The sequence below is a fragment of the Miscanthus floridulus genome, unplaced genomic scaffold (assembly GCF_019320115.1).
Source record: "Miscanthus floridulus cultivar M001 unplaced genomic scaffold, ASM1932011v1 fs_573_3, whole genome shotgun sequence".
NCBI classification, from domain to species: Eukaryota; Viridiplantae; Streptophyta; class Magnoliopsida; order Poales; family Poaceae; genus Miscanthus; species Miscanthus floridulus.
The window spans coordinates 47986-74839 of NW_027096958.1; the positions used below are offsets into that span (position 1 = coordinate 47986).

Consider the following 26854-nt stretch of genomic DNA (forward strand, 5'->3'; position numbering starts at 1 on the left):
CGCAAGTACCAATCATGGAACCTTCTCATTCCAAGTGGTAGGCGTTGGATGTCCCGGTTTGGTAGGAAGGGCTTGCCTCTTTCATATGTTTTTGGGCAATCCTTTAACCATTTGATGGCATCAACATTTGGATACTACTTTGCAATTTGGTGGAGTTTGCTAGTGACGGCCTCCTCAGAACCCCGTGATGGGACTTTTTTAACTTGGCTCTCAGGCTTGAACTGGTCATAGGAAAACCACTTGGACACCGACGAGACATCTTTGATCAGAACATAAACTGGCCTTATGGTGATTGGATGCTTCTTTTGAAGTTCCCATTCAGACACGTCCTCATCTTCTTGTGCATCACCTTCTTCAGGAGGCACTCGTTGTTCATGTATCGGTTGTGCTTGTTGAGAAGACTGTGGCATCTTATCATGCACTTGCTCGGTACGTGCTGGAGAAGGTTGTGACATCTCATCAGGCACATGCTCGCTAGGAGGCTAGGAAGAATGTAGCATCTCAGGAATGTGTTCATGAGATGGTGAAAATATCTCCTTGACCTCAACAACTCGCTCCAAATTTGGGAGAGGGGGAGGCAGCGAAGAAGCAGTCAATATAATGTCCCATTTGTGCCAGAGGATGAACTGCCCCATAACGTCTCCGAGTAACACTAAACCCTTGGGAGTTGTGTAGTCTGTCCTCCACTGCATGAACTCGGGCTTCACTGTATGCACCTCGACCCTAGTGTAGTCCGGCGATATCTTATTATTGTGGTGTAAGCCACCAGGAGGATGTGCCACACCCATTGCCACCTCCATCATAGTGTTCTGCCGGCCGCTGAGAAACACCAAGGTGCAACTAGTTAGTTCCCATATGCGATCAATAGGGGTTGTGGCTGCTGTGGAACCTTGGCTGCTAGGAACTTTCGCAGGGCTGCCAACTAATGCCAGTTCTCCCGGTGGTGTCACTAATATCCATGGCTACGTAGACAGTCCTTGCTCCTCCAACGCCTTCGCAACTAGAGCCTTCACTTGGAGCTCAAGACTAGTCCCTCGGTCTCTACCATGTTTCTTGTACATGTGACTGTCCTCTTTGAATCCTTGCTTCCAGGTCATCCTTTTCCCTAGCCCCCTGGTTCGGCCTGTGTGCTCCTTGTTTCCCAAACCAAGGCTAAGCTCGTCCCTCTCTCTGGAAGGATTGAATGAGCCCTTCTCCTTGTCTTCAACATATTTTAGTATCCTTGATACTGCCTCTTGGGTCTCCGGCTTATCAAACTTAAGATTACCATCGGATGATTTTGTACTCCTCACATATATCCAATTCCTTGAGCGTACCTTCAAATTCGTCACATCGATATTCCCAGCAGCTATGGCCTCTTCGTCCATCTTCCTAAACTGCTCTTCCTTGGCATAGTAGCCACCAGGGCCTAGATGATGGTGGTGTTTGTTCCTCTTCGCCAGCTCGGTGTTACGGGCACTGAGCTCCAATACCTCCGGTGAAGTCTTCTAAGCCACGAGCTCCTCCCATTGACTAAGAGTTATTTGGCTGAACTCGTTGAAGGGAGTTAACCCCTTTTAGATATACTTCGTGTTGAGCTCCGACCTCCAACGTCGGAATGACTCTCCCATCATCCTGATAGCATTTTTTTACTAGTTCGTGCTTACCCTCTGAAAATCTAAAATTGAGCTTTAGCTGCCTATCCCATAGTTCATTCTTTTTGTTCTCTGGTACCTCTTTCTAGTTAGAGATTGCTAGGTTCAATTTATCCCTTACTAGGGGCCCCATCGTATTACGGAATCGTCCTCTTAATTCCTTCGGCTCAAGGATCTCCCCTGCTGGCCCGACCTCCATTATCACATAGCATGCCTTATCTAGATATAGATTTCCTTTTCTATCCCCTCGTTTCCTCTTAGGCTTGGTAGTCATGGTTGTGTCTTGAGATTGTGGAGCAGAGGCATAATGATCTGTCTCTGTGGCTGTTGCGTCTGCTCTCCTTTCCTGTACTCTGTCTTGTCCAGCGAGATGTCGCAGACGTCGACGTCATCTTTTCTGAGTTTTAGGAGGGACCTGTATATACGATAGGTCAAAGTGTTAGCAGAGGTAACACAGCCAAAGCTTTAGCAAAATTTACAAGCTAAGGCTTTTTCCCTACCTCCTCGTTCGGGTCAAAATCTTTGTCCAAATCTTCCTCCGTTGGCCTCCTTCTGGCTTCACATGGGAAAGGATCCTTAGGACTTACATATCCCTCTTCTGAGTCATCAACATCATCATCCTCTTCTTCTTCGCCTTCAGCAGCCTCTCCTGCTCTTCCTTTTGCTCCCTCTTCCTCCTCGTCACACTGCTCCTGAGTAAGCATCACTTCTAGATCCTTTTCTAACTCGTTATCGAACTGCTCCTGAGTTAGCTGGTCCTCTAGTGCTTGCTCCTCATAGGTTGGCTGCTCATCATGCTCAGGGCATCGGGCTGCACTGTCTGGTGTCCGCGACATTATTTCGCGCTTTGTTCTAACAGATGCAAGAAAGTGTGCTTTAGAAACATGTCAAAAAAATATCAAAAAAACTAGTAGTAGCAGTAGTAGAGGCCTCAGAAACATGCCAATCATCATTTGATCATGAACTTGGAGCATCAAGGCATCATAACAGAGAATAGAGGAGAAGGTAATGTAGGGGCGGCTGCTAATGATGTCAAGTTCCTCACAAGTTCTTGATCATCAGCTCATATTCCATATAATGTATGGACTTGGAAAATTTCATCATCGGCAAAACAAAGGAGAGGAGAGGGGAGATTTGGCAAAAAAAAAAGTCCTATAAAACAACAATATATAAAAAAAACTAGTAGTAGCAGTAGTAGAGGCCTCAGAAACATGTCAATCATCATTTGATAATGAACTTGGAGCATCAAGGCATCATAACAGAGAAGAGAGGAGAAGGTAATGTAGGGGCGACAGCTAATGATGCCAAGTTCCTCACAAGTTCTTGATCATCAGCTCATATTCCATATAATGTATGGACTTGGACAATTTCATCTTCGGCAAAACAAAGGAGAGGAGAGGATAGGAGAGATTTGGCAAAAAAAAAAAGCAACAGCTGCTTAACAAACATAGTGCAGCAGCTGATGGTAAAAGACAGGACAACAAGTCATGGGCGAGTCCTGAGAGATTTGGTAAAAAAAGCAACAACAGCCAATAGTTAGTAGCTAGAAGTAGCAAGTAGTAGTAGTAAGTAGAAAGTAGTAGGGTAGAGTAAGTGTAGCAGTAGAGTGGTAGTAGTAGAGTAAGAGCAGCAGCCACTTAGGAGTAGCAAGTAGTAAGAGGAGTTGTAGGAGTAGTAAGAGGAGTAGTAGTAGGAGTAGTAAGAGGAGGAGGAGTAGGAGTAGTAAGAGAGGTGAGGAGAAGAGAGAAGAGAGGTATGCACATTATTTAAATCAGAATAGGAGCAACTGTTGCTGCCAAACAAGAGAGAAGAGAGGAGAATAGAGAAGAGAGGTGAGTAGAAGGGAGAAGAGAGAAGAAAGGTCTGCATATCATTTAACTCAGCAAAGGAGCAGCTGCTACCGCCAAACAAGAGAGAAGAGAGAAGATAGAAGAGAGGTGAGAGAAGAGATAATAGAGGTCTGCACATTATTTAAATCAGAATAGGAGCAACTGCTGCTGTCAAACAAGAGAGAAGAGAGGAGAAAATAGAAGAATATGAGAAGAGAGGTGAGTAGAAGAGAGAAGAGAGGTCTGCATATAATTTAACTCAGCAAAGGAGCAGCAGCTGCTGCCAAACAAGATAGAAGAGAGGAGAAAAAAAATCTATAGTGTAAGACATTATTTAACACCTAGTGACAAAAAAGTGCCAGACCTGACGTCAACTACAAATGAAGTAAAGTAATGAATCATTTGGAAATGTAGCAAAACATTTACTGAACTTAGCAACTACTGCTCTTATTAACTACTACTGCTGTAGGAAAGGTGTATTTACATCAGATTAGATCCTCTTATTAACTTTTTTAGATAAAGAGATCCTCTTATTAACTACTAAGCCTAACTAGCTGATCATATAGGAGTTAAGCCATGAGCCTAACTACCTGATCATAGGTGCTGCTGGCTGCCACTTATTAACTTTTTTAGATAAAGCATTAGATGTTACTGTTTAATACCTATGATTACTAAAAAAATTATTTATATTAATTTGCATGTTTTTTCTCTGTGTTACAATTGGCATAATAGATTCTCTGTAGTCACTACTCAGTTGTGATAACTTATCAATTACTAATTTATATGTTTTTTCAATCTATATCCAAATTTCTTTTCTTTTGGAAGGCACTCGGCTCGACTGGGTATTTCAGGAGTATCAAATTTTCTAAATCTTAAAAGATCCTAGATTTGACTAAACGAAAATTTCAGGAGTATGACTACTATTCACTAAAACCCTAAACTATATACTTAAAAATAGGATATGGTAATATGACAAGTAACCAGTCCCAGAATTCCCAATTTAACAAAAGCCCATGTTTTCACTTGGGTAAATACATTCATTGGTCTAGTAATGACAGATGAATCATGCAATGAAGGATTTAAGGTAACATTTATAGATTTCAGCAAGCTAACTACCAACCAAATTTGGCCAGAACCACAGGAGGAACCAGTCCGGGCGTGTATGTCACAGAAACAAGAAAGTAAGACCTACCCTGGAATTCTTTGACATGTTCACCTCGAGCTAGCAAAGGTCAAAATATTTCAAGAAGACAAGTTTGTCACTTAATCCCAAATTCTTAATGAACTGGCCAAGCCAAACAATATGAATTGCTCACCAATAAAAGATCAAAACTTTGACCATAAGACCAAGCTGATAATATGAAAACTGTCTGCTAAGCCTAGCAAACTAGGCCACGGAAGTAAGGAATGATCACATCGCTGAACGAAATCATCCTCAATTAATTAAAACGATGCCTGATCCCCAGAATGCAATTATAAGAGACAAATTACCAATCTGAATAATCCAAACAACAGTCCAATCCAATAGCAGGAACAACTGGGATACAGAAATGGAGTGCAGCTAAAGCTAGAACCTCAACAATACAAATTTTTTTTTATTGAAATAACATCCATAGCCAGGCACGGAGCCAGCGGTGGGGCTAGGGGATCTCCAGCCCCCCCTACCGCTCGCGAGCAAGCGAAGACCCGTAGAGCCGCCGTCTGAAATTTCAGCTATAGATGTACAGGTTGTAGGGGCTGAGATTTACTGAACCTCATTTTTTTTGCTAATTGCCGTTGTTTAGCCCCTCCTAAATTTTTTCCTAGCTTCGTCCCTGTCCATAGCAAAGTATACGCCGTGTAAGATAACGGTAGCTGCTACGGTAACACGGAATAGGAAGGACAGAAGCTCAAAATCAGGATTTTGATTCAAATTTCTAGATCTACAGACTTGATACAAAGCGGGTAAAGCTTAAGGGTGCAGTTTTTATCTTAAAAAAAGATGATACTAAAAGGCCGTAAGCGCTAATCTTTACTCGCACAGGCAGCGAAGCATCAGGAATCCAGCATAGATGAGCAACTAGAAAAGGCGAGAGCAGCAAGCAGGCATGTACCAGAAAGATCCTGCTGCCAGTCGCGGCTGAGCTGGAGCAGAGGCTTTAGGAGGGTGGGGGCGGCTGCTGCTGCTGGTCGGCGAGAACCAGGAGCCAGGCGCAACGGCGGTCCGACTCCTTGGTCAAGTGGGCGTTGGCGTCAGGCGTCGGCCCGGCGCCCTGACCCATTGGAGGGGGCCCAGACATTGGAGGGGGCGCGCGGGTGCGCAGCCAGCCGCTGGTGGAGGTGCGCGGAGGCCGCCCGCCGGTGGAAACCCTAGGGAGGCGCGCGCAGAAACCCTAAGGCGGGTAGGAGCAGGTGCGCGCGGAAACCCTAGGGCGGGGAGGAGCAGGCGGGAGGGGGCGCGCGTGCGGGGAGGGGGCGCGGGTGCGGGGAGGAGCAGGCGCGCGGGTGCGGGGAGGGGGCGCGGGTCCGGGAGGTGGTGTCGGCGGGGCAGCCTGACGGCGTCGGAGGAGAAGAGAGCACCCAACAACAGACAACACCCGTGCGCCCTTTTTTATAGTTGGGATGATTTGTAGGGGTGGTTCCTGATCTAGCCGCCCCTTGTAGGGGCGGTTCCTGATCCAACCGCCCCTACAAATATTTTTTATTTTTTTAATTATTAATTCTGTATTATAAAAACAATTAAGTATATATAAAACAATTGTGATCAAAATAAAAGTAATATAAAAACAATCGTGTATATGCACAAATATAATATTTTGTATTATTCTATATATATATATATATATATAAACAATTGTAGTCAAAACAATATAGAAAACAAAAAAAACAAAAATTAAAAATTTGAATTTTAAAACTTCGACTACAATTTTATGATATTAAATAAAATAAACTGAAAATGTTGTAAACATAAAAGTTGTATAACTCATCAACATGTACAACTTTTATTTTGGTCATCTTGTCATGTGACTTTGTTTAAACGATTCAAATTTTGAAATTCAAACAATTTAAACTTGAAACAATATTTTGAAAGAGTAAATGATTTTAGATGAAAAACTCATGAATACCAAAGTTGTAGAACTCATCAATATGTACAACTTTTATTTTGATCATATTTTCATTTGACCAAATTTAAACAGTTGAAATTTTTAATTTCAATAATTGGCAACTTCAAACAAGATTTTCAAACCGTAAATGATTTCGAAACCGTAAATGATTTCAACAATAAAATTCGTGAACATAAAAGTTGTTGAACTCATCACTATCTATAACTTTTATTTTGGTCACTTCTTCATGTGACAAAGTATTAGTAAACATTGTTCATAAATTCACATATGACTCAGTTTCCCAAACTATACGAGAAACATGTTGATTTGTGAACAATGTTTAATATCACTTTGTCAGATGAACAAATGATCAAAATAAAAGTTGTAGATCTTGATGAGTTATACAACTTTGGTATTCATCACTTTTTCTGCCGAAATCATTTAATGGTTGAAAATCTCGTTTCGAACTTGTTATTTTTTTAAATTCGAAAATTTAAAGTGCTCAAACTTTGTCAAATAAAAAGAATGACCAAATCAATACACTAACTTGATAGGGCAAGATTTTAGAAAATTTTAGGAAAAAAAATTATCACATTTGGAGTTAGTACGAGGGAGAAAGACTACTTACAAATTTTACCTAGAGACTAAAAAGTAAAAACATAACATTTCATGATGATCAATGATGAACAAGTGTGATTTCTCTTTTTAATCTGTGGCTAGAAATTTATAACTAGTTTTTCTCCCTCATACTAACTCCAAATGTGATGGTTTTTTTTCCTAAAATTTTCTAAAATCGTGCTCTATCATTTTAGTCTAGTCATCTATCTTTGTCACTAATTTTGAATAATTCAAATTTTAAATTTCAGAAAATGATAGCTTCAAACATGATTTTTAAACACTAAATAATTTTAGTTATAAAGGTGATGAATATAAAAGTTGTATAACTCGTCAAGATCTTCTACTTTTATTTTGGTCATTTCTTCATTTAATAAAGTGTTAAGTGATTTCATAAAGTTTTAAGTAGTAATAGAGTGGATGTTCAAATAGAGTCATCTGGATGTTGCAATGGGTAGTCTCACACACATGCATAAATATAGCCTCACACACATACAAAAATATGTAGTCTTACACACGTACATAAATATATAGTCTCACACGCATTCACAAATGAAGTCTTACAAACACACACTTACATAAACACTCCACGTTCAACAACTAGCTAGCCCGCTATAACCACTTTCCCCTTGACACCTTTTCGTTCCCATGGCAATATGTCTTTGGGGAGTTTCTTTTCCACAACACTGATCTTCTTAGGAAAGTCTGTGAATAGCAGCATCTCATCGTAGTTATTGTGAGCTTCAACATCATTCACACCATCAACTTCAATAATGTGCTGTTTCCCGAAGGCAACCACGTGCTTTGTCTTCTTCTTCGAGGGGAGGTTACTTTGTGGGTCAGAAAAATAGAAAACTTGTGCGACACGTGAAGCGAGCACCCAAGGGTCATCTTGGTAGCCTAGATTCTCGAGGTCCAGGACTCTTAATCCGATCTCGTTTAGTTGGTGTTGTTTGATCCAGCGACATCGAAACAGGGCCACCGTTATATCCCTTCCATAGTCAAGTTCCCATATCTCTTCAATGATGCCAAAGTATTAGATCTTTCGCTCCAATCCATCGAGAGCCTCTATTCGAACGCCGCTGTTTTAGTTCACATATTTACTATCCTTTGTGTGGGTATAGTACATATACCCATTGATGTCATAAGCATTCCAAGATATCACTTGTCTCGATGGCCCCTCCACTAACCTACTGATGGTAATAGAGTCTATGGTTTCTTCAGGCGGTATGTTTTGGTCCTTCAACCATGTAGTTAGTCGTTGCTTGTGTTGTTTCATGACCCAATCATCCAAATGACTATTTCTCTCTGCCATAATAATAGTCAAGTGTTCATCAATGTACGGTTGCATCAGTTGTGTACTCTGCAAGACACTGTAATGCGCCCGACTCACCTCTTTGTAATCATGGTCGATGAACACTTTTCTACCACTGGTGCCCTTCCTAGCCAGCCTACCCTTGTAATGAGAATCGGGTTTACCAATCCGTTTCTGTACTTTTAGGTACTCTTGACAGCACTCGACGACTTCTTCAGTATTGTAACCCTCTATCATGGAGCCCTTTGGGTATGCTCGATTATGCACGTATCGACTTAGAACCGACATGAACCGCTCATAGGACCACATTTTATGCAAGTAGCAAGGGCCCAGCGCCTGTATCTGATGAGCCATGTGAATCATGAGATGTGGCATTATATCAAAAAAGCAGGAGGTAAACACACCTCCAGTTGATTTTGTGTCTCCACCACAAATTCATGTAGGTCACTCAGCTCTTGCTTGCCAATCGTCTTCTGTGAGATCTTCAAAAAGAAGTAGCACATGCGGATGCGGGTGATGGCCATTTTCAAGAACTCTAGCTTTATAACCCTGATTGCAATAGGTAGAAACACTATCAACATCACATGGCAATCGTGAGCCTTGGAGTGTGTTATTGACAAGTCCATCGACACTAGCTTCTTGTTCCCCTCCCTAGATCTAGATCCATATGCACATGAAATATCCATAAAACCAACTAATTGTTCACTAAAATCAAGAAACATGGACCAAATAAGGGTATGATCTTGTTCCCCTCCCTAATTTATCCTAGTATATTTAAAACTTGGGTCTAATTTGCTTCATAAGTAGCTCAAGCACTATAGAAGAGAGAGAAAAACAAAACTCTAATTACTCACTAACCAACCATTAAAACTTTAAAAAAAAGTGTGGAATAGCATTTTCTTACCTTCTATAACCTCTTCACCAAAGGATTTGAGACCAAAACCTTCCCCCCTTAGTAGAGCAATTTTTGGGAGGTGCACAAGGCCTCCCCACCTTTCTTTCACGGGTTGGAGTGAGTGACCCGAGAAGCAAGAAGGTGCTGCAGCTGTTTTTTATGTGGGTCATTTGTAGGGGCGGCTGGTGATTAAGCCGCCCCTACAAATCGGAGCTATATATACGGGGACATTTGTAGGGGCAGCTCAATCACCAGCCACCCCTATAAATAGCAACTCCAGGGGTGGGTGGTGATTGAGCCGCCCCTACAAATCAGACCCCATTTATAGGGGCGGCTCGTATCACCAGCTGCCCCTGCTGTTCCATTTGTAGGGGCGGCTGGTGTCTGGGCATCCGAGCACGCCACTGTAGGGGCGGCTCCATCACCAGCCGCCCCTACAAAAAAATTGAACTGTTGCTAAAAATCGTTTTTTACGTGGTGAATGGCCGCAGCTACGTGGTGAATGACCGCAGCTACCCCGTCACCGAAGAGAGCTTGGCCGACAAGCGAGTCAAGGTGAGACTCTGAGGGCCGGCGGAACGTTACCACAGTGATCTCAAAGCACACGATGAGCACCCGGGCACCACAGTTGTTCTCGGCAAGGTCCTTGGCAAGACGGAGCACCATTCCGCCGGCGAAGCAACCTTGGTGGTACATCATCACTCGGTTCACGGAGGGGCATAGACCGAGTAGCTTGGTGAGCTGGTAGTCGGCGCCAGGCATGTCCACGCCGGAGGTGGTGCAGAAGACGAGGTGCGTGATCTGGGAACGTGGCTGGCCCCACTCTTTGAGCGCCTTCTTTGCTGCTGCCGTGCCCAGCTTGGGTATCTCCTCTATCAGGATATCCTGGCGTGCGTCTAGGGATGGTGCCCAATATGAGCTCATGTTGGGGTTCTCCTGTAGGATGCCCTCAGTCAAATGCATGTAACGCTTCCTAATCATCGACTTGTGGCCTGCACCAACACCAACATCCACAATATCTATTTGTTCAGGAATAATTTCACTCGGCAAAGCCCGAAATACACTCGGCAAAGGCTTTACCGAGTGCCGCACTCGGCAAAGGGCACTCGGCAAAGAATTAACCGGCAAAAAAGCCTTTGAGTGCATGTAACGCTTTTTGTCGGGCACTCGGCAAAGCCTTTGCCGCACTCGACAAAGATTTACACTCGGCAAAATGAAAATGCAAAAAAAACCTAAAAATAATAGCAATTTTTTTTTGGGGGAGGCCGCTACCCACCATCAAAGTCGCTGTATTTTTTGCGCAAAATTGGCGGCTAACGCGGCCAGCGGGATTCGAACTCACAACCTCTCCCTCGTGTGTCTGCTGCTCTACCACTGCACTACACCATCACTTTTGTCTAGATTCTGTTATCTATCCTCATATATTATACTAAACCGAGAGTAAATTACTTGTTTGAGGCCCCAAACGAATTCAAATCAAAAAGTGGTCAACTACAAAGTTTTATAACTTTTGGAGATCTACAATTTTCATTTAGGAAGTTTTTCCATCCGAGGTCGTTTGAAAAATTCGAATTTTAAATTTGAGAGATTCAAACGTAGTTTTGCATGATAAGATGATTTCAAATCAAAAAGTTGTCAACTACATAGTTTCATAACTTTTGGAGATCTACAATTTTCATTTAGGAAGTTTTTCCATCCGAGGTCGTTTGAAAAATTCGAATTTTAAAATTTTCAAATTCAAACGTCGTTTTTTGCATGACAAGATGATTTCAAATCAAAATGTCACGAACTACAAAATTTCATAACTTCTCAAGATCTACAAAGTTTATTTTGGTCATTTGTTCATCCGACATAGTGGTAGTAACATTATTCATAAATCTTATATATCTATCTTCTACTTTCATGAAACTAATACGAGAGATATGAGAGAGATGTAGATTTTATGAACAACGTTATTGTCGCTTTGTCAAATGAAGAAATGATCAAAATAAACTTTGTAGATCTTGAGAAGTTATACAACTTTGTAGTTGAAAAGTTTTTCATTTGAATTCATTTAGAGCCTCAAAAATTGCTTTGAAAAAATAATTTACCGAGGGCCAAAAATAATGCACACGGCAAAATGCCTCTTTGCCGAGTGCCAAAAAAGGCACTCGGCAAAGACGCATTTTGCCGAGTGCCAAAAAATGGCACTCGGCAAAATACATCTTTGCCGAGTGCCAAAAAAAAGGCACTCGGCAAAGACGCATTTTGCCGAGTGCCGAAAAATGGCACTCGGCAAAATACATCTTTGCCGAGTGCCAAAAAAGGCACTCGGCAAAGACGCATTTTGCCGACTTTGCCGAGTGCCGAAAAAACACTCGGCAAACCCGTCTTTGCCAAGTGCCCGATAAAATACACTCGGCAAAGCTTCCGGCACTCGGCAAAGTGCCGGTTTCCGGTAGTGTATGGTTTGAATTTATTTACATTTCATGCATGTGTCAAAAAAATAATCAAGTGTTTGATAACACATTTATTTGGAGTTATTATATATGAAAACTAGGTCAATTTTAGAAAAAAACTACTTATTAAAGTTAAAACAACCAGGATTTGGAATAGAGTACGTAGCTAATTACACAGAAGTTAATTATGTTGTTTTTTCTTGTTTACCAATTAACACAAGATACATGGTTCGGCTGTTTCTGTCCTACCACTTAACCAAACACACACAAACTGTTTGCACTTTATATCCACAGAGTAATAAAACTGAACCAACCTTGTGACCTCCATTTTTACCAAGATTCGTTCAACACATCAAAATTACCAAGATAGGACTTGAGCCATGCATCCATTCTAGCTAGGATCGCCCACATGGGTTGGAATAACATTTTTGCACGGCGCAAAATGATAAAACTGGGACATGACTAGCTTAGGATCTCGGCGTGATGGCTTGCACACCATGACAAGCATCTGACACGGTATTTCACTACTACAGAATGGACTTGTTGTCCTGGACGGTAACGGCCTTTAGTACCGGTTACCGCGCTGGGACAACGATCCCGGGACTAAAGGTGGAACCTTCAGTCCCGGGTCATCGAGCCGGGACTAAAGAGGGACCTTTAGTCCCAGTTGGTATTACCAACCGCGACTAAAGGCCCTCCAGCCGAGCAAACCTGGCCGCACCCTTTAGTCCCGGTTGGTAACCCCAACCGGGACTAAAGGTTCCTTTTCTTTTTCTTTTTTTTGTTTAATTTGTTTTCAGTTCAGTTACACATATTTGTTTAATATATAATATGTTTTTATGTACATATTCTACGCTGCTAATATAAATACACGCACGCATATAATTACATCTAATTCTCATCTCGAGCATTATTATATTCGAATAAAGTATGAAACTATATATATTATAGATATATATATGTATATATACAACACTTTCATAATCTTGTTCTCGAAAATAATGATATCAATAAACATTTAATTTACATCATTAGTTCCTTAGATCAAAGTAGAACTCGCCGTTGGGATTTAGCACTTTTTCTAGAAGATATCTTGCTATTGACTCTTGAACTGCTTTCAGATGGTCTTTTTGCATGACCCATCGTTTCAACCATTCAGTCTTGCATTTGAAATAAAAGGAAAAGTATTAATACATATATATATATTCATTTAAAAATAAATAAAAAATTGATATATACGTACTCTGATGACATCTTCAGGAGTTCTTCTTATGTATGCAGTGATAAATTCACAAATATAGTATCCACACAAGTTATTACCTGGTTCCTGCCGTAAACACCACTGTACGAGAAGAAGATTATTCTCATCATCTCACACGTAAATTGAAGTACGATATAATAATTAAACACGTAGGGAAGTATATATAGTACAACTTACTGGTATTTCAACAACATTAAGTGGTGCCTTGCAATCCTTGCGGTGTTGCCGAATAAACTCTTTCCAAATCCTGTGCGACCAATAATGTACGATCGTTAATAAATTATGGCAAAGTCTATTCAATAATAGTTGTGCACGAGAGATCGAAATTACCCCTGGATAATGTCTATCATATTTTGGTATAGTGCTCGCTCTTTTCTCAATGAATCCAAGATTACTAACTAATTTGAGTTTAACTCAATGACAATGAGTATCCAGTGAAACCTGCATTGGTTTATACACACACGTACATGCATATAAGTTGTATTGATATTACATAAAATGTGTAGACTACATTATTATTAACACTTACTCAAAGTTGTACGGGAAAAGTATTGTTGTCTTGTCGTCCTGCTTCACGAAGAATTTCATGATATTCGTCTATGTACTTCAGATACCCAGTGGTCCTTGACAATAATATCGGTTTTGAATACGATATAAGGATCAATGAAGCCAACACTAGTGTCTTGTATTCTTTGGAGCTCTGACATCTGGAATCTATATATAAATATAAGTTACATGTGAGGATAATTATATACACGTACAGCATGGAAGTGAGTTTATTAAATAAAAGTAAGAATCACTTACAAACAAAAGGAGCTAATGATTGATTTGTCCAGAGCGTCCAAGTGGAATAGTTGATGCAATTCTTCCAAACTAATATGTAAGATGTCATCTCCACGGAAGTAATGATGGTCTCTAAATCTGACAAAGATCCACTGCTCACCCCTGCCACACGCCTGCATGTACCACTTGTTGAGCAAGTACATTTCCGTACCCAATGCATTCAGAGCCACAGGGTTGTACAGACTTTTGCTAAATTTATAAGTCTTTCAGGTATCAACTTCCAGGTTCTGGATTGGAGCTTTGCCCGTCACTTGATCCAAGGTTAAACCAGTTTGTTCAAAAAAATCATTAAGGTCTTGAACCGACACTTCTCCAGAGTTGTCTGGTCGATAGACTTCTATGTTGGAACCATATTGATTAGCAACAACAAGATTTTGCATTGGTTGCTTCTATTGTCCGAGCTGTGGGACATCCTTCCCTGATGCTCTTTTCCTTTTCTTATGTGCATCATGTGACTTCACGAGGGAGCGGTCATAGTCTGATAGTGGCGGTGGCTTACGAACTTCAAGCATCTTTTTCTTGTGAGCTTCGACCTTCTGCCTCAGCTGATCTCGTGGTATGTAAAAGTACGACTTCTCCTTAAGCTTCGCTTGTCTCTGCTTTTGGATATCTATAAAAAAATCTTTCACTTTTTTGCCTTCTTCAGCTGCTATTTGCTCATCAGTCTTTTCAGGAAGTATTTCTTGAGAAATAACTCTTTTTTTTGGGTCTTCTTTGCCGCCAGGACCTTAGACGTCTATGTAGTGCGTCGCTGTGGAGGTGGTGGGGGCGATGTTGGAGACCGGCGTGGAGGTGATGAGGCCGGTGTTGGAGTCTAGGCGTGGAGGCATTGGAGATTGTTGTGGAGGCGGTGGGGCCGGTGTAGGAGTTGGAGATCGTTGTGGAGGCGATGGGGCCGGTGTAGGAGTTGGAGATTGCCGTGGGGATGAAGTCGTCTCGCCCCCCGCGATGCTGTGATGAGATGGGGAATGAATGATTGGGCTAGGCTAGGGGGAGACCCTGCTACAAAAACAAGTTGTGGGTCAATTATTTTTGAAGCCAATATAAAATTATTGGAAAAAATAATATTTCATTCACTATCATTCATACCTAGGGTGAGGTAGGGGAAGCGGTGGCGCCCTAGGAATGATGATGAAGCGTTTGCGCCATTGAATAAATGTCTTCTCTGCTTCTCCTAGTGTCTTCTCCCCATCACCGCCTTCAATGTCAAGAGGAATATTGCTGTAACCTTTGAGCACTCTATCGACCGAGATGCTAGCATATCCAGGTTGAATAACTGACCCATGGATTCTTGGTGTCTTCGTTCGGTCTATTGGAGATACAACCCCGATAGCCACCATGATTGATGCATTATTACCATCTGGAATGTGCAGCTCACATGTTGTTAGAGGCTCGATAATGTCATCAACAGAGAAGCGCAACCCAGCATCACCTTGAATAACTGGCAGCTCCATGGAAGCACAACTGCTTTTCATCTGACCAACGGGGCTAATGGTGACTCCCGACGTCGATTGCATTTGACTCATTGCTAGCTGCACTTGCCTCTTGATCTTCTCCTGCTTTCTTGCCTCAAGAGATTTTTCTCGTTCACGTGATTCAAGCAATGCTTGTCGTGACTCATTAACAAATTGCTCTAATACACGGATTCGGTCTACCTCCTCATCCTTCTTTCTCTGGCGGCTTCTGTAGGTATCCCTGTCTACTAGGAATGCTTGTAGCCATAGAACCGCCCCATAGCCTCTTGTTCGACCATCGTGTTCGGGATTCTCTAGGGCATATGTCAATTCATCATTTTCTCTATTGGGCTTGAAAACACCACTATCAGTTTCTTCCCTAGCACGAGCTAGTCTCTGTGTTGCTCTCTCAAATTTTTGGCCGAAAATTAGCTTGCCAGTGTCTGGGTCTAGGCTTCCCCCATGAGTGTAGAACCAATTCTTCGCGTGTTGAGGCTAGTTCTTCTCTATTGTTTCAGGTATGATTCCCTTGGCAGTAATCTCTGCTTCTAGGTTCTGCCACTTGGGAATAGCACTCCTATAACCACCTGATCCCATGCGATGATGGTATTGCTTTTGTCGGGCATTCTGCTGATTCCTCATCACACGTTCCTCACTCTCTTGAGATGTCTTGTATTATACGAAGTCATCCCAATGGGACTCCAACTTGACAAACGCCTTAGCATTGAAATTCGGCGTTTCATTCTTCAAGATAAACTTTTTATACAATGTCTTCTTCTAACTCTAGAACAATGTTGCCATCTTCTTCATTGTCCAATCTCTCACTAGCTCCTTCAAAGCATCATTTGCTTGTAATGTGAAATGCTGAGTGATATCTCTCCAAGCTAGGTTCTTGTCACGATCAGATACAAAACTAACATTAGGAGCGGATATCTTCTGCTTCCATTCACGAGCACTAACTAGGGATCCTATCCCTTACAATGAACCCACATTGATTGACATATGTCTGAGCATGTGGTCCCAATGGTTTGCCGGTGTCAGGTGTCGAATTCTGATATTATGAAATGGCCCTCTAATGGCTTTTTTGGCCCTCGGACTTTCCTACTCTTGTCGGTGGTTGATGTAGATCCAGAGACCAGCTACATGAGTAGAAACACAACGATTAACAACAAATATACGTACGCATGCATCTATAAGAGATGATAGATAATCGAATATACCTCGCCAGTATTTTCTTAGCGTGACAATTTGTTGAATCTTCAACCACCGGCATATTCAGGATATCCTCATAATCAGCAAAGTACTGACTCGTGTCATCTACATCCACATTGGTGCCGGCGTTGATAATATTCGCCATTATGTCATCATTCAAGTTATCATCTGGAGCAGCTATTTGTATCTTCAAGATAACACATAGATAGAATTACTATGGCACATAACATAAGTATAATTTTCTCTCTCTCTCTCAACACATAGAATAAGTGCATATGTATATATCTCTAGATATACATGTGATAACACATAGAATGTCTCTCTAGATACAATTTTCTCTCTCTCTCAACACATGGAAATAATTAAGTACATGTATATATACACATAGAAATAATTAAGTACATATATATGTATACATATAGAATCTCTAGATAGAATTAATTACTAAATCTAATTAAACCTAACATATATACATAGATAGAATTACTAAATCAAAATTAAATCTAACACATATAGAGAGAGAGATAGAATAATAATTACTAAATATATCAAAAACTATAATAAAAACTATCTAAAAAACTATCTAAATAAAGTACTAATTAAATTTTAATACATTTAAATCTAATTAACATATATCAACAACTATCTAAAAACTGAGAATAAACTACTAATTAAATTTTAATACATTTTAATCTAACATATATATCAAACACTACCTAAAAAAACTATCTAAAAAACTATCTAAAAAGTATCTAAAAAACTATCTAAAACAGGCTATGGATGGCATGCATGGCGGCTGGGCGTGCTGGCCGGCCACGGGGCCAAGCAGAGCCGTGCGAGGATGACATACGGTGGAGACTCGACGGCCGCCGGGCGGGGCTCGACGACAACGGCGGAGCGAGCGCGGTAGAGACGACGAGATCGAGGCCGGGCGGGGGTAGACGATCGACGACGGCGGCGCGGGCGCGACAGAGACGACGAGGACGTTGTAGATCGAAAAGTAGAAGATGAACCGGTCGATATATATAGGCCGGGACCCTTTAGTCCTGGCTTATAACACCAACCAGGACTAAAGATCCTTTAGTCCCGGCTGGTAAGCCAAACCGGGACTAAAGGTCCAACCCTTTAGTCCCGGCTCGGCTTACTAGTCAGGACTAAAGGATCTTTAGTCCTAGTTGGTGTTACCAGCCGGGACTAAAGGTATTTTTGGGTAGGTAATTCCTCCCACCCTTTAGTCCCGGTTCCTAGCCTGGGCCAGGACTGAAGGCCTGAAATTTTTGCAGCCCACCAAAGTGTTGTTTTTTCATTAAGGATTGTAGATCTTGATGAGCTGCTCAAATGACCTCAGCAAGATCTACAATTGTTACATAGCTCATTTTCCCATTTGAGAAAGTTTTATCAAACACTAGTCACAAATTCTTGATTCTCATATAGACTTTCTAAAACTATGTCACACACTTGTGAAATTTGAACTACATTTTATTCAAACTTTCTCAAATGAAAAAATGGCCTATATAAGGATTGTATATCTTGATGAGCTGAACAAACTTGGTATTCAAAACTTTTCAATTGGAGACAATCTAGGGTTCTGAAAACTAGTTTGTAGGCGTCGAAATTTAAAAATCACAAATTTGAACCGTTCAAACTATCTCAAATGGAAAGTTGACCAAAACAACAATTGTAGATCTTGATGATTTTAACAAACTTGGTACTCAAAACTTTTCAATTTTAAGTCATTTAGAGTTCAGAATACTAGAGTCAAAGTGTTGTTTTTTCATTTGACCAATTTGACTTGGTCAAACTTGCTCAAATGAGACACTAAATGTCCTCAGATGAAAAATCTCTGAATACCAAGTTTGATCATCTCAGCAAGATATACAATTGTTACATAGCTCATTTTCCCATTTGAGAAAGTTTTATCAAACACTAGTCACAAATTCTTGATTCTCATATAGACTTTCTAAAACTATATCACACACTTGTGAAATTTGAACTACATTTTGTTCAAACTTTCTCAAATGAAAAAATAGCCTATATAAGGATTGTATATCTTGATGAGCTGAACAAACTTGGTATTCAAAACTTTTCAATTGGAGACAATCTAGGATTTGCATCGTTGTATCATGCGGGCACAACAGTGAATTTTTTCTTGACGTATGACCCTTGGTTATGATCTTGTCGTAACCATGGAGTGTCTTCATCATTTAACATGATGCTTGGATCTTTCTTCACTATGAAGGGTGGAATTCGGACATTTCTTTCATAATCTTCTGAGATGTCTGACTTGTCTTCAATTCCCACTATATTTATTTTCTCAGAAAGAACTATGTGGCGCTTTGGCTCATTGATCATTGAGTTGATGTCTTCGTTTTTTCCTCTCTTTGATTTTGTAGACATGTCTTTCACATAGAACATCTGACTCACATCGGCAGCAAGGACGAATGGTTCGTCTTTGTACCCAATATTGTTGAGGTCCACTGTTGTCATTCCATACTCTTTGTCGACTGTTACCCCTCCTCCAGTCAGCTTCAGCCATTGGCACCAGAACAAAGGGACTTTAAAATTTGGTGCATAGTCTAGTTCCCATATATCTTCTACGCGGCCATAATATGTTTGTATATTCCCATTTGGATCTGTGCCATCTATGCGAACACCACTATTTTGATTGGTGCTCCTTTTATCTTGGGCAACTATGTAAAATGTATTCCCATTTATCTCATACCCTTGGTACTGTGAGGATATGCCATGATGGTTGCCTAGCCAACAAATATAGTTGCTCATCAATATTGTCATCGCCTTGACATTCTTTTCACAACCAACCACTGAAACTTTCCATGTGCTGACGCCTAATCCAAGCTTCAGTCTTCCCTGGAAACTTGGATCATAAGAACTCCTTATGTATCTCGATGTACGGATGCACCAATGACAAGTTCTAAAGAACTGTGTAGTGTGCTTTATTGAAACAATCGTCTTCCATGTCAATATATGTTTTCTTCCCTAAAATTCCTTTACCACTGAGTCTCCCCTCGTGTCGCTATTCAGGAACGCCAATCGGGGCAAGGTCAGGAATAAAGTCAACACAGAACTCAATGACCTCCTCTGTTCCATAGCTCTGGGCGATGCTTCCTTTAGGCTTAGAACGGACTTTCACATATTTCTTCAAGACTCCCATAAACCTCTCAAGGAACATGTTATGTAAGAACACAGGTCCATGAATACTAATCTCCTTCACCAAACGAACTAGGAGGTGTGTCATGATATTAAAGAAGGATGGAGGGAACACCAACTCAAAGCTGACAAGACATTGAACCACATCATTCTGTAGAGTAGCTAGTTCCACTAGATTGATTAGCTTCTGAGAAATTGCATTGAGGAATGCACATAGCTTACACGGTGGCTAGACGTACATGTGGAGGTAGAATTCCTCTTAAAGCAACTGGAAGCAATTGCGTCATAAGCACGTGGTAGTCGTGGGACTTTAAGTTTAGGAATTTCTTCTTTGGCACATTTATTATACCCTTTATATTGGAGGAGAATCCCGATGGGACCTTGATGCTGCTTAGACATTCGAACATGCTGTCCCTCTCTTCTTTGCTAAGCATGTAGCTAGCAGGACTTAAGTAATGACGTCCATCATCTGTCTTCTCTGGATGAAGGTTGTCCCGTTCTTTCATGCCCTGCAAGTCTGGGCGTGCTTCAAGTGAATCCTTTGGCTTCCCGTACACACCCATGAATCCTAACAGGTTCATACAAAGATTCTTTGTCAGGTGCATCACGTCGATTGCGTTGCGGACCTCTAGGACTTGCCAATAGGGTTGCTCCCAAAAGATGGACTTCTTCTTCCACATGGGTGCGTGTCCCTTAGCATCTTTGGGAACAGATTCGCTGCCTTGTCCCTTTCCAAATACTACTTTCACATCCTTGACCATTGCGAGTACATCTTCTCCGGTTCGGTTATGAGGCTTCTTCCGGTGGTCTGGCTTACCTTTAAAATGCTTACCTTTCTTTCTTACTTGGTGATTCAAAGGAAGGAATCGACGATGGCCAAGGTACACGACCTTTCGACATCTTTTCAAATATATACTGTCAAAGTCATCAAAACAATGTGTGCATGCATTATATCCTTTGTTTGTCTGACCTGAAAGATTACTTAAAGCAGGCCAATCATTGATTGTTATGAACAACATTGCTTGTAGGTCAAAGTGTTCTTGTTTGTACTCATTCCAAACACGTACACCTGGTTTGTTCCATAAAACTAGAAGTTCTTCAACTAATGGCTTCAGATAGACATCAATGTCGTTGCCAGGCTGCCTCGGACCTTGGATGAGGATCGGCATCATAATGAACTTCCGCTTCATGCATAACCATGGAGGAAGATTGTAGATACATAGAGTAACTGGCCAAGTGCTATGACTAGTGCTCTGCTCCCCAAAAGGATTCATACCATCTGTACTTAAGGCAAACCTTAAGTTTCTAGCCTCATTTGCAAACTCTGGAAATTCCCTGTCTATCGCTCTCCACTAAGACCCATCAGCTGGGTGTCTCAGCATATTGTCTACCTTACGGTCTTCTTTATGCCACTGCAACAACTTTGCATGGTCTTTATTTTTGAACAAACGTTTTAAGCGTGGTATTATAGGAGCATACCACATAACCTTGGCAGAGATTTTCTTTCTAGGACATTGTTCACCCTCGACGTCACTAGGATCATCGCGCCTGATCTTATACCGCTGCTTTACATACCGGGCATTCATCCAAATTCTCGTATTCATTGCCATGGTAGAGGATGCAGTCATTAGGACATGCATGTATCTTCTGGATTTTTAATCCCAAAGGGTAGACAACCTTTTTTGCTTCGTACATAGTGGTGGGTAATTCATTTGGCTTCGGAAGCATCTTCTTTATGAGGTTCAATAAATTCCTAAATGCCTTGTCGGATATACCATTCTTTGCCTTCCACTGTAGCAATTTCAGTGTTGTACCCAGCTTTTTTTGCCCCTCTTTGGCCGTCGGGTATAGCAACTTCCTATGATCCTCAAGCATGCGCTCGAACTTAACTTTCTCTTTTTCACTTTCGCATTCTTGTTGTGCATCACGAATGGCATCGCCAAGAGCATCACCGAGATCATCTTCTGCCGCTACCTCTTCTTCATCTCTCTCCATTGTAGTATCATCAAAGGCACCATACTGAGCAATAGTGTCATCAATGTCTAAATCTTCTCCTTGACCTTCTTCCATCATAACCCCGCTTTCTCCATGCTTAGTCCAACATATATAGTTTGACATGAAATCTGACTTAAGCAAATGTGAATGAAGACTCATTAAGCTTGAATATTCCTTTAAATTCTTACATATGGCACATGGACAGCACATGAAACCATCCCGCTTATTTGCCTCGGCCACACCTAAGAAATAGTGCATGCCCTCAATAAAGTCTTGGGAGCGGCGATCGGCATTGTACATCCAATGGCGTGACATAATCTGCATTACACGACAAATTATGAAAACCTTGAACATAATTAAGTATTTTATTATACAACATAGATGACACACACGGTTGATTAATTAACTAAGCCTGGCTACAACATAAGCAATCCCAACTATCACTAAACAAACTAAAACTACAATGCACTTCAGTAACATAATTATTTCGTGATCATACGTAACTAAAACAGATAAATTATTCTTCTGTTGAATATCAATAAGCTTCTCCTGCTGGCTCACTGCCTCATCATCAGCAGCCGCTACCTCAAGCGCACCCAAATTATGCACGTATGTAGCATAATCTTCCTCCCAGTACCAACCATCGTATCCATTGCTCTCCCATTGAAATTAAAGCCAAAAAATATTTAGTCAAAAATATTCAAGAAAAGCAGGTCAATTAGCCATAATAATAAAATGCGTAAGAAACTCACATTGCGATCCGGGCACTTGTAGAAAACACGACCCTTGTTGGGTTTCTGTCTCTTGACTCGGTACTCCATCACAATCTTCTGCTTACACTTGCCGCAAATAATGAGAGGGAGTTCTGGCCTCAGTCGTTTCGCAACCGAACGAGAGGCTGAGGATCTGGTACCAGTTGTCATCTACTTTCTATACTTATTTTTGCAAACTAGTGTAAATTTATATTTTCTAAAATGATATATTTAAACAAAACTAGTACGAATTTCACATGTTTCAATAAATAACCATCCGTACTAGTTGACCTTGCTTACGTGATCATCTCGGTGAGCATTTCTCCACTGGACGGCACCGTACTTGGCCAAGGAAGAGCTCCGATTCTACGAGGAAGGCAACACGGTCTTCCACGACCGTTGCCGCTCTCCCTCGTAGAATCAAAGCTCCTCCTTGACGTCCGTTACCGCTCGGCAGAGAACATGCTCGTCAAGCTGAACACGGTCCGCAAGTTCAACTAGTACGGATTTTCTACAATTTTCTAACTATTTTCTAAGTTTTTCATTTCATAGAAAAATTAATTCTAAAAAATAAAAGGCATGATTTCTAAGTATTTCATTTCATGGAAAAAATAATTCTAAGTGACCTGCTCGATATCGGCGAGCTCGCGGGCGTTTAGGTTGCCGAGGATAGTAACATTTGTAGATGACATTTGTAGGTCTGAAGTTATCAAATATCCATCAAATTATAGCTCAAAAATATGTTTCAATAAATAACCATCCGTACTAGTTGACCTTGCTTATGTGATCATCTCGGCCAGCATTTCTCCACCGGACGGCACCGTACTTGGCCAAGGAAGAGCTCCGATTCTACGAGAAAGGGAACACGGTCTTCCACGACCATTGCCGCTCTCCCTCGTAGAATCAAAGCTCTTCCTTGACGTCCGTTACCGCTCGGCAGAGAACATTTTGGCCGAGCTGAACACGGTCCGCAAGTTCAACTAGTACGGATTTTCTACAATTTTCTAACTATTTTCTAAGTTTTTCATTTCATGGAAAAATTAATTCTAAGATCACGTAAGCCGCCGGGGACGAGGATAGCGCGTGCTCCAGCGAGGACGAGCGAGGCGTGATTTTGATGAACTAATTTAACTTTTGTTTATCCAAACATATATGCAAATCATCATTTGATTTTGAGCTAAAAATGACATATAAAATCATAATAAAGTCCAACATATAAAGTTACACATGCATCTACATCGCAAAATGAGACAAGCTACTGATAAAACATAAGAGGATTAAGTTTGTTACCTCCAAAATCGAAGAGCAACACCAATGAAGGGGGAAAGAGCAAGAACAACAGCAAGCTGAAGAATAGAGGCAGTGAGTTTGAATGTAATGGCTCGGGCTCGGGGAGGAAGAAATGAGCTGGATTATAGGCCGGGATAATTAGTCCCGGTTAGGGGGCCAAACCGGGACTAAAGATTAATCTTTATTCCCGGGGCATCATCCAAACCGGGACTAAAAGATTTAGTCCCGGCTGGTATTACCAACCGGGACTAAAGGTAAACCTTTAGTCCCGGTTGGTAATACCAGCCGGGACTAAAGATCCCTGCCTCGTGGATGACCGTTGGGCAGGGACCTTTAGTCTCGGTTGGTATTACCAACCAGGATTAAAGGGTCATTTAGTCTCAGGGGCAAAAAAAATGCCGAGGCTAATGCGAAATTGGGACATCGTTCTAAAGTCTATTCTCTAGTAGTGTTTGGACCAGCTTGGCACAAAAATGGTCTATCTCACTACTAAAAAAAAATGATTTTGGGAGACACGCACTCATTTTATTTATAAAGGTAGGCACATTGTTATACCTCTCCCGCCTTTGTAAATGGTCTAAGGGTCAAATTAAAGGGCTTTGTCCGTCTTTAGAATTAAAATTTTCAGAGGCAAGCCTCCTAATAGGTACGTCTATATATAGAAACTCCAAGCCCAATGCCAATAAACTGGCCGTGCCCCACACTCAACACTAACACCCTCAGACCCCCCAACCTCAGCCACCACACTCTCCCTACCCATTTGTGCTCATTACTAATAATGCTTGCCTTGTATACGCCATAGTGTAACACATTAAAGAATATAATATTAATTAGAGAAAACATGAAATATATTTTCTATTGATGTAATATGACTATATGAGCCCTTTGGCTTTTTTTTTTCTTTTCTGAGATGCCCTTTGGCTTGTGCTGAAAAAACAGATGCTACTGAACTAGACATTCTCGTCCATAGCACCCTCTACATTGGTGCAGAGCCTACGATCAGATCTTAGTACAATTACAGTTACAAGTTCATGCTTGGCTAAAGAATATAGATGAGGAATGTGTTTGAGCTAGAACAGAACATAAAAAAAGGCAACATGACATTGGTCATGCTCGAGCCAAATAAAGGACTTGCCAGCCTCACAAAGTCACAGTCACTATCTAAGCTGGCATTTTTTGAATGTCAACACCTAGGAAGTAGCAACACAGAAAGGATGAATGTGTAGTATACGTACATATCCTCTTGAATTTTTCCTTGAGGTCGGTAAGGTGTTCGCTCTCGGTGACCCGGAAGTAGTAGTCCGGGTAGTCAGCTTGATACACGCAGTTTGCGGGTGTCGCCGTCCCAATGGCCAACACCATAGCAGGTCCCTCGGCGCGCTGCGCCTTTCTCACCGCCTCCGATGTTACTTTCCCAGTCATCATTTCATACAGAATGCTACTGACACTACTGGATTCAGGTTCTTTGCCGAGTGCCTGAGGCACTCGGCAAAGGTCAAATTACACTCGGCAAATCCTTTGCCGAGTACGGCACTCGGCAAAGAATACACGGTAAAAAATTGATCGGCAAAACCCTCTTTGTCGAATGTTTTTTATCGGACACTCGGCAAAAGCTTTGCCGGGAGCCCCAGGGGCACTTGGCAAAGAAAAGCGACCGTCACGGCGTCGGCCCCATTGACGGTCGTTTTGCCGAGTGCCAACCCTGCAGGCACTCGGCAAAGATTTTTTATTTTTTTTAAAAAAAATTCTTTGCCGAGTGCCCTCTATCCGGCCCTTGGCAAAGATGTTTTATTTTTTTTCTAAAAATTATTTGCCGAGTGCCCCCTGGCCGGCGCTCCGCAAAGTTTGAATTTTTTTTTAAAAAAAATTCTTTGCCGAGTGCCCTCTGGCCGGCACTCAGCAAAGTTTGAATTTTTTTTTTAAAAAAATCTTTGTCGAGTACCATGGTCATGTCACTCGGCAAAGCTGGAAAAATAGTTTTTCGAGCGCCCATTTTTTCAGTTTTGCCGAGTGCTGTGACCATGGCACTCGGCAACGGGGTCCTTTACCGAGTGCAACACTCGGCAAAGCTGGAAAAATGGGCGCTCGGCTGTTATAGATGCATGGCTGGGATGTAGTGTTGTACTATTGTGGCCCAATCAAGTAGGAAAACTTTAATCTTTCTGTTAGCAGTAGGTTGAATTAATAGCATTCAGCAAGATGGACCATCAATACATACATTCTGGAATAATACAACAACAATGGCTCAATGAAGAGCTAAATAACATGTACAGGCTTATATTTAGGGGAGCAAGTATGGTTATCACCATGTTTCCAGTTTGGAAAGATTGCCAACTTCTGGGGGTATTAAACCATTCAAGTTGTTTTACTTAAATCCCTACAAAATGAAATAGGAGGCGACTTACAATCATATTGAAATTCCTATTCTCACAAGAGAATGCATAGAACCATATTGACAATCAAGGGTAAGCGGAAAAAACAGGGTTATAATAAGAGCTTAAAAATGGTAGCCTTAGGTCCAAAACAAGTGTTATAATTGAAAGTGCATTTGATCAGCAAATACTTGTCAGTTTGGTTGTCCGAGGCAACACTTTCCACGAAATAGCCCTACTCATTGCTTCTCAGTAGAATGGCAGTGGTGTTATACTGTTCGAGAATCTATGGTACAATTCGTAGGAGCAAAGTATGTTGCTCCAATAGAGCTAAAATGACAACTACAATAGGATAGGAGGGAGTCATGGTAGACAAGCTTTCTGTCATGTATACTAACAGTTTGGTAGGATGAGATCAGATAGTTTTTCAATTAGATGCTATGTATTACATGGATATCTGAGATACCAAAATACTAAAAAGTACCAAAGCTAACAATGACCATAGGTACATTCATGTCTGGTATATTCCTCTGGGCAGTAGAACACTGGATGTTAGCACAAGTCCATATTTTCATGAAAATCTTAGTTATAGGCCTACTCTTTTTAAGTAAACTCGGATATATTCTTAAGTAGTTTGTCGTGGTGCAATTTCAAGCTGCAGAGAGAGTAGTCATTACTTCAAGAAACCATTTTAATCT

The 26854-nt window shown here is 41.3% G+C and overlaps 1 protein-coding gene across 1 annotated transcript; it reads right to left on the bottom strand.

Moving 5' to 3' along the window:
* Window positions 1–9827: 9827 nt before the first annotated feature.
* LOC136532309 (chalcone synthase 2-like) lies at window positions 9828–25209 on the bottom strand. The gene is made up of 2 exons (XM_066524914.1): window positions 25020–25209; window positions 9828–10363 (listed from the first exon to the last, which is right to left on the bottom strand). Exons 1-2 carry the CDS (start codon window positions 25207–25209, stop codon window positions 9828–9830), a joined length of 726 nt encoding a protein of 241 aa, XP_066381011.1.
* Between the last annotated feature and the right edge of the window lie 1645 nt (window positions 25210–26854).

Coding starts and splice junctions, on each gene's coding strand:
- LOC136532309 (XM_066524914.1), bottom strand. CDS start 25,209: ATGATGACTGGGAAAGTAACATCGGAGGCGGTGAGAAAGGCGCAGCGC. Junction 10,364..25,019: donor GGAAAAATTCAAGAGGATAT/GTACGTATACTA, acceptor GTGTTGGTGCAG/GCCACAAGTCGATGATTAGG.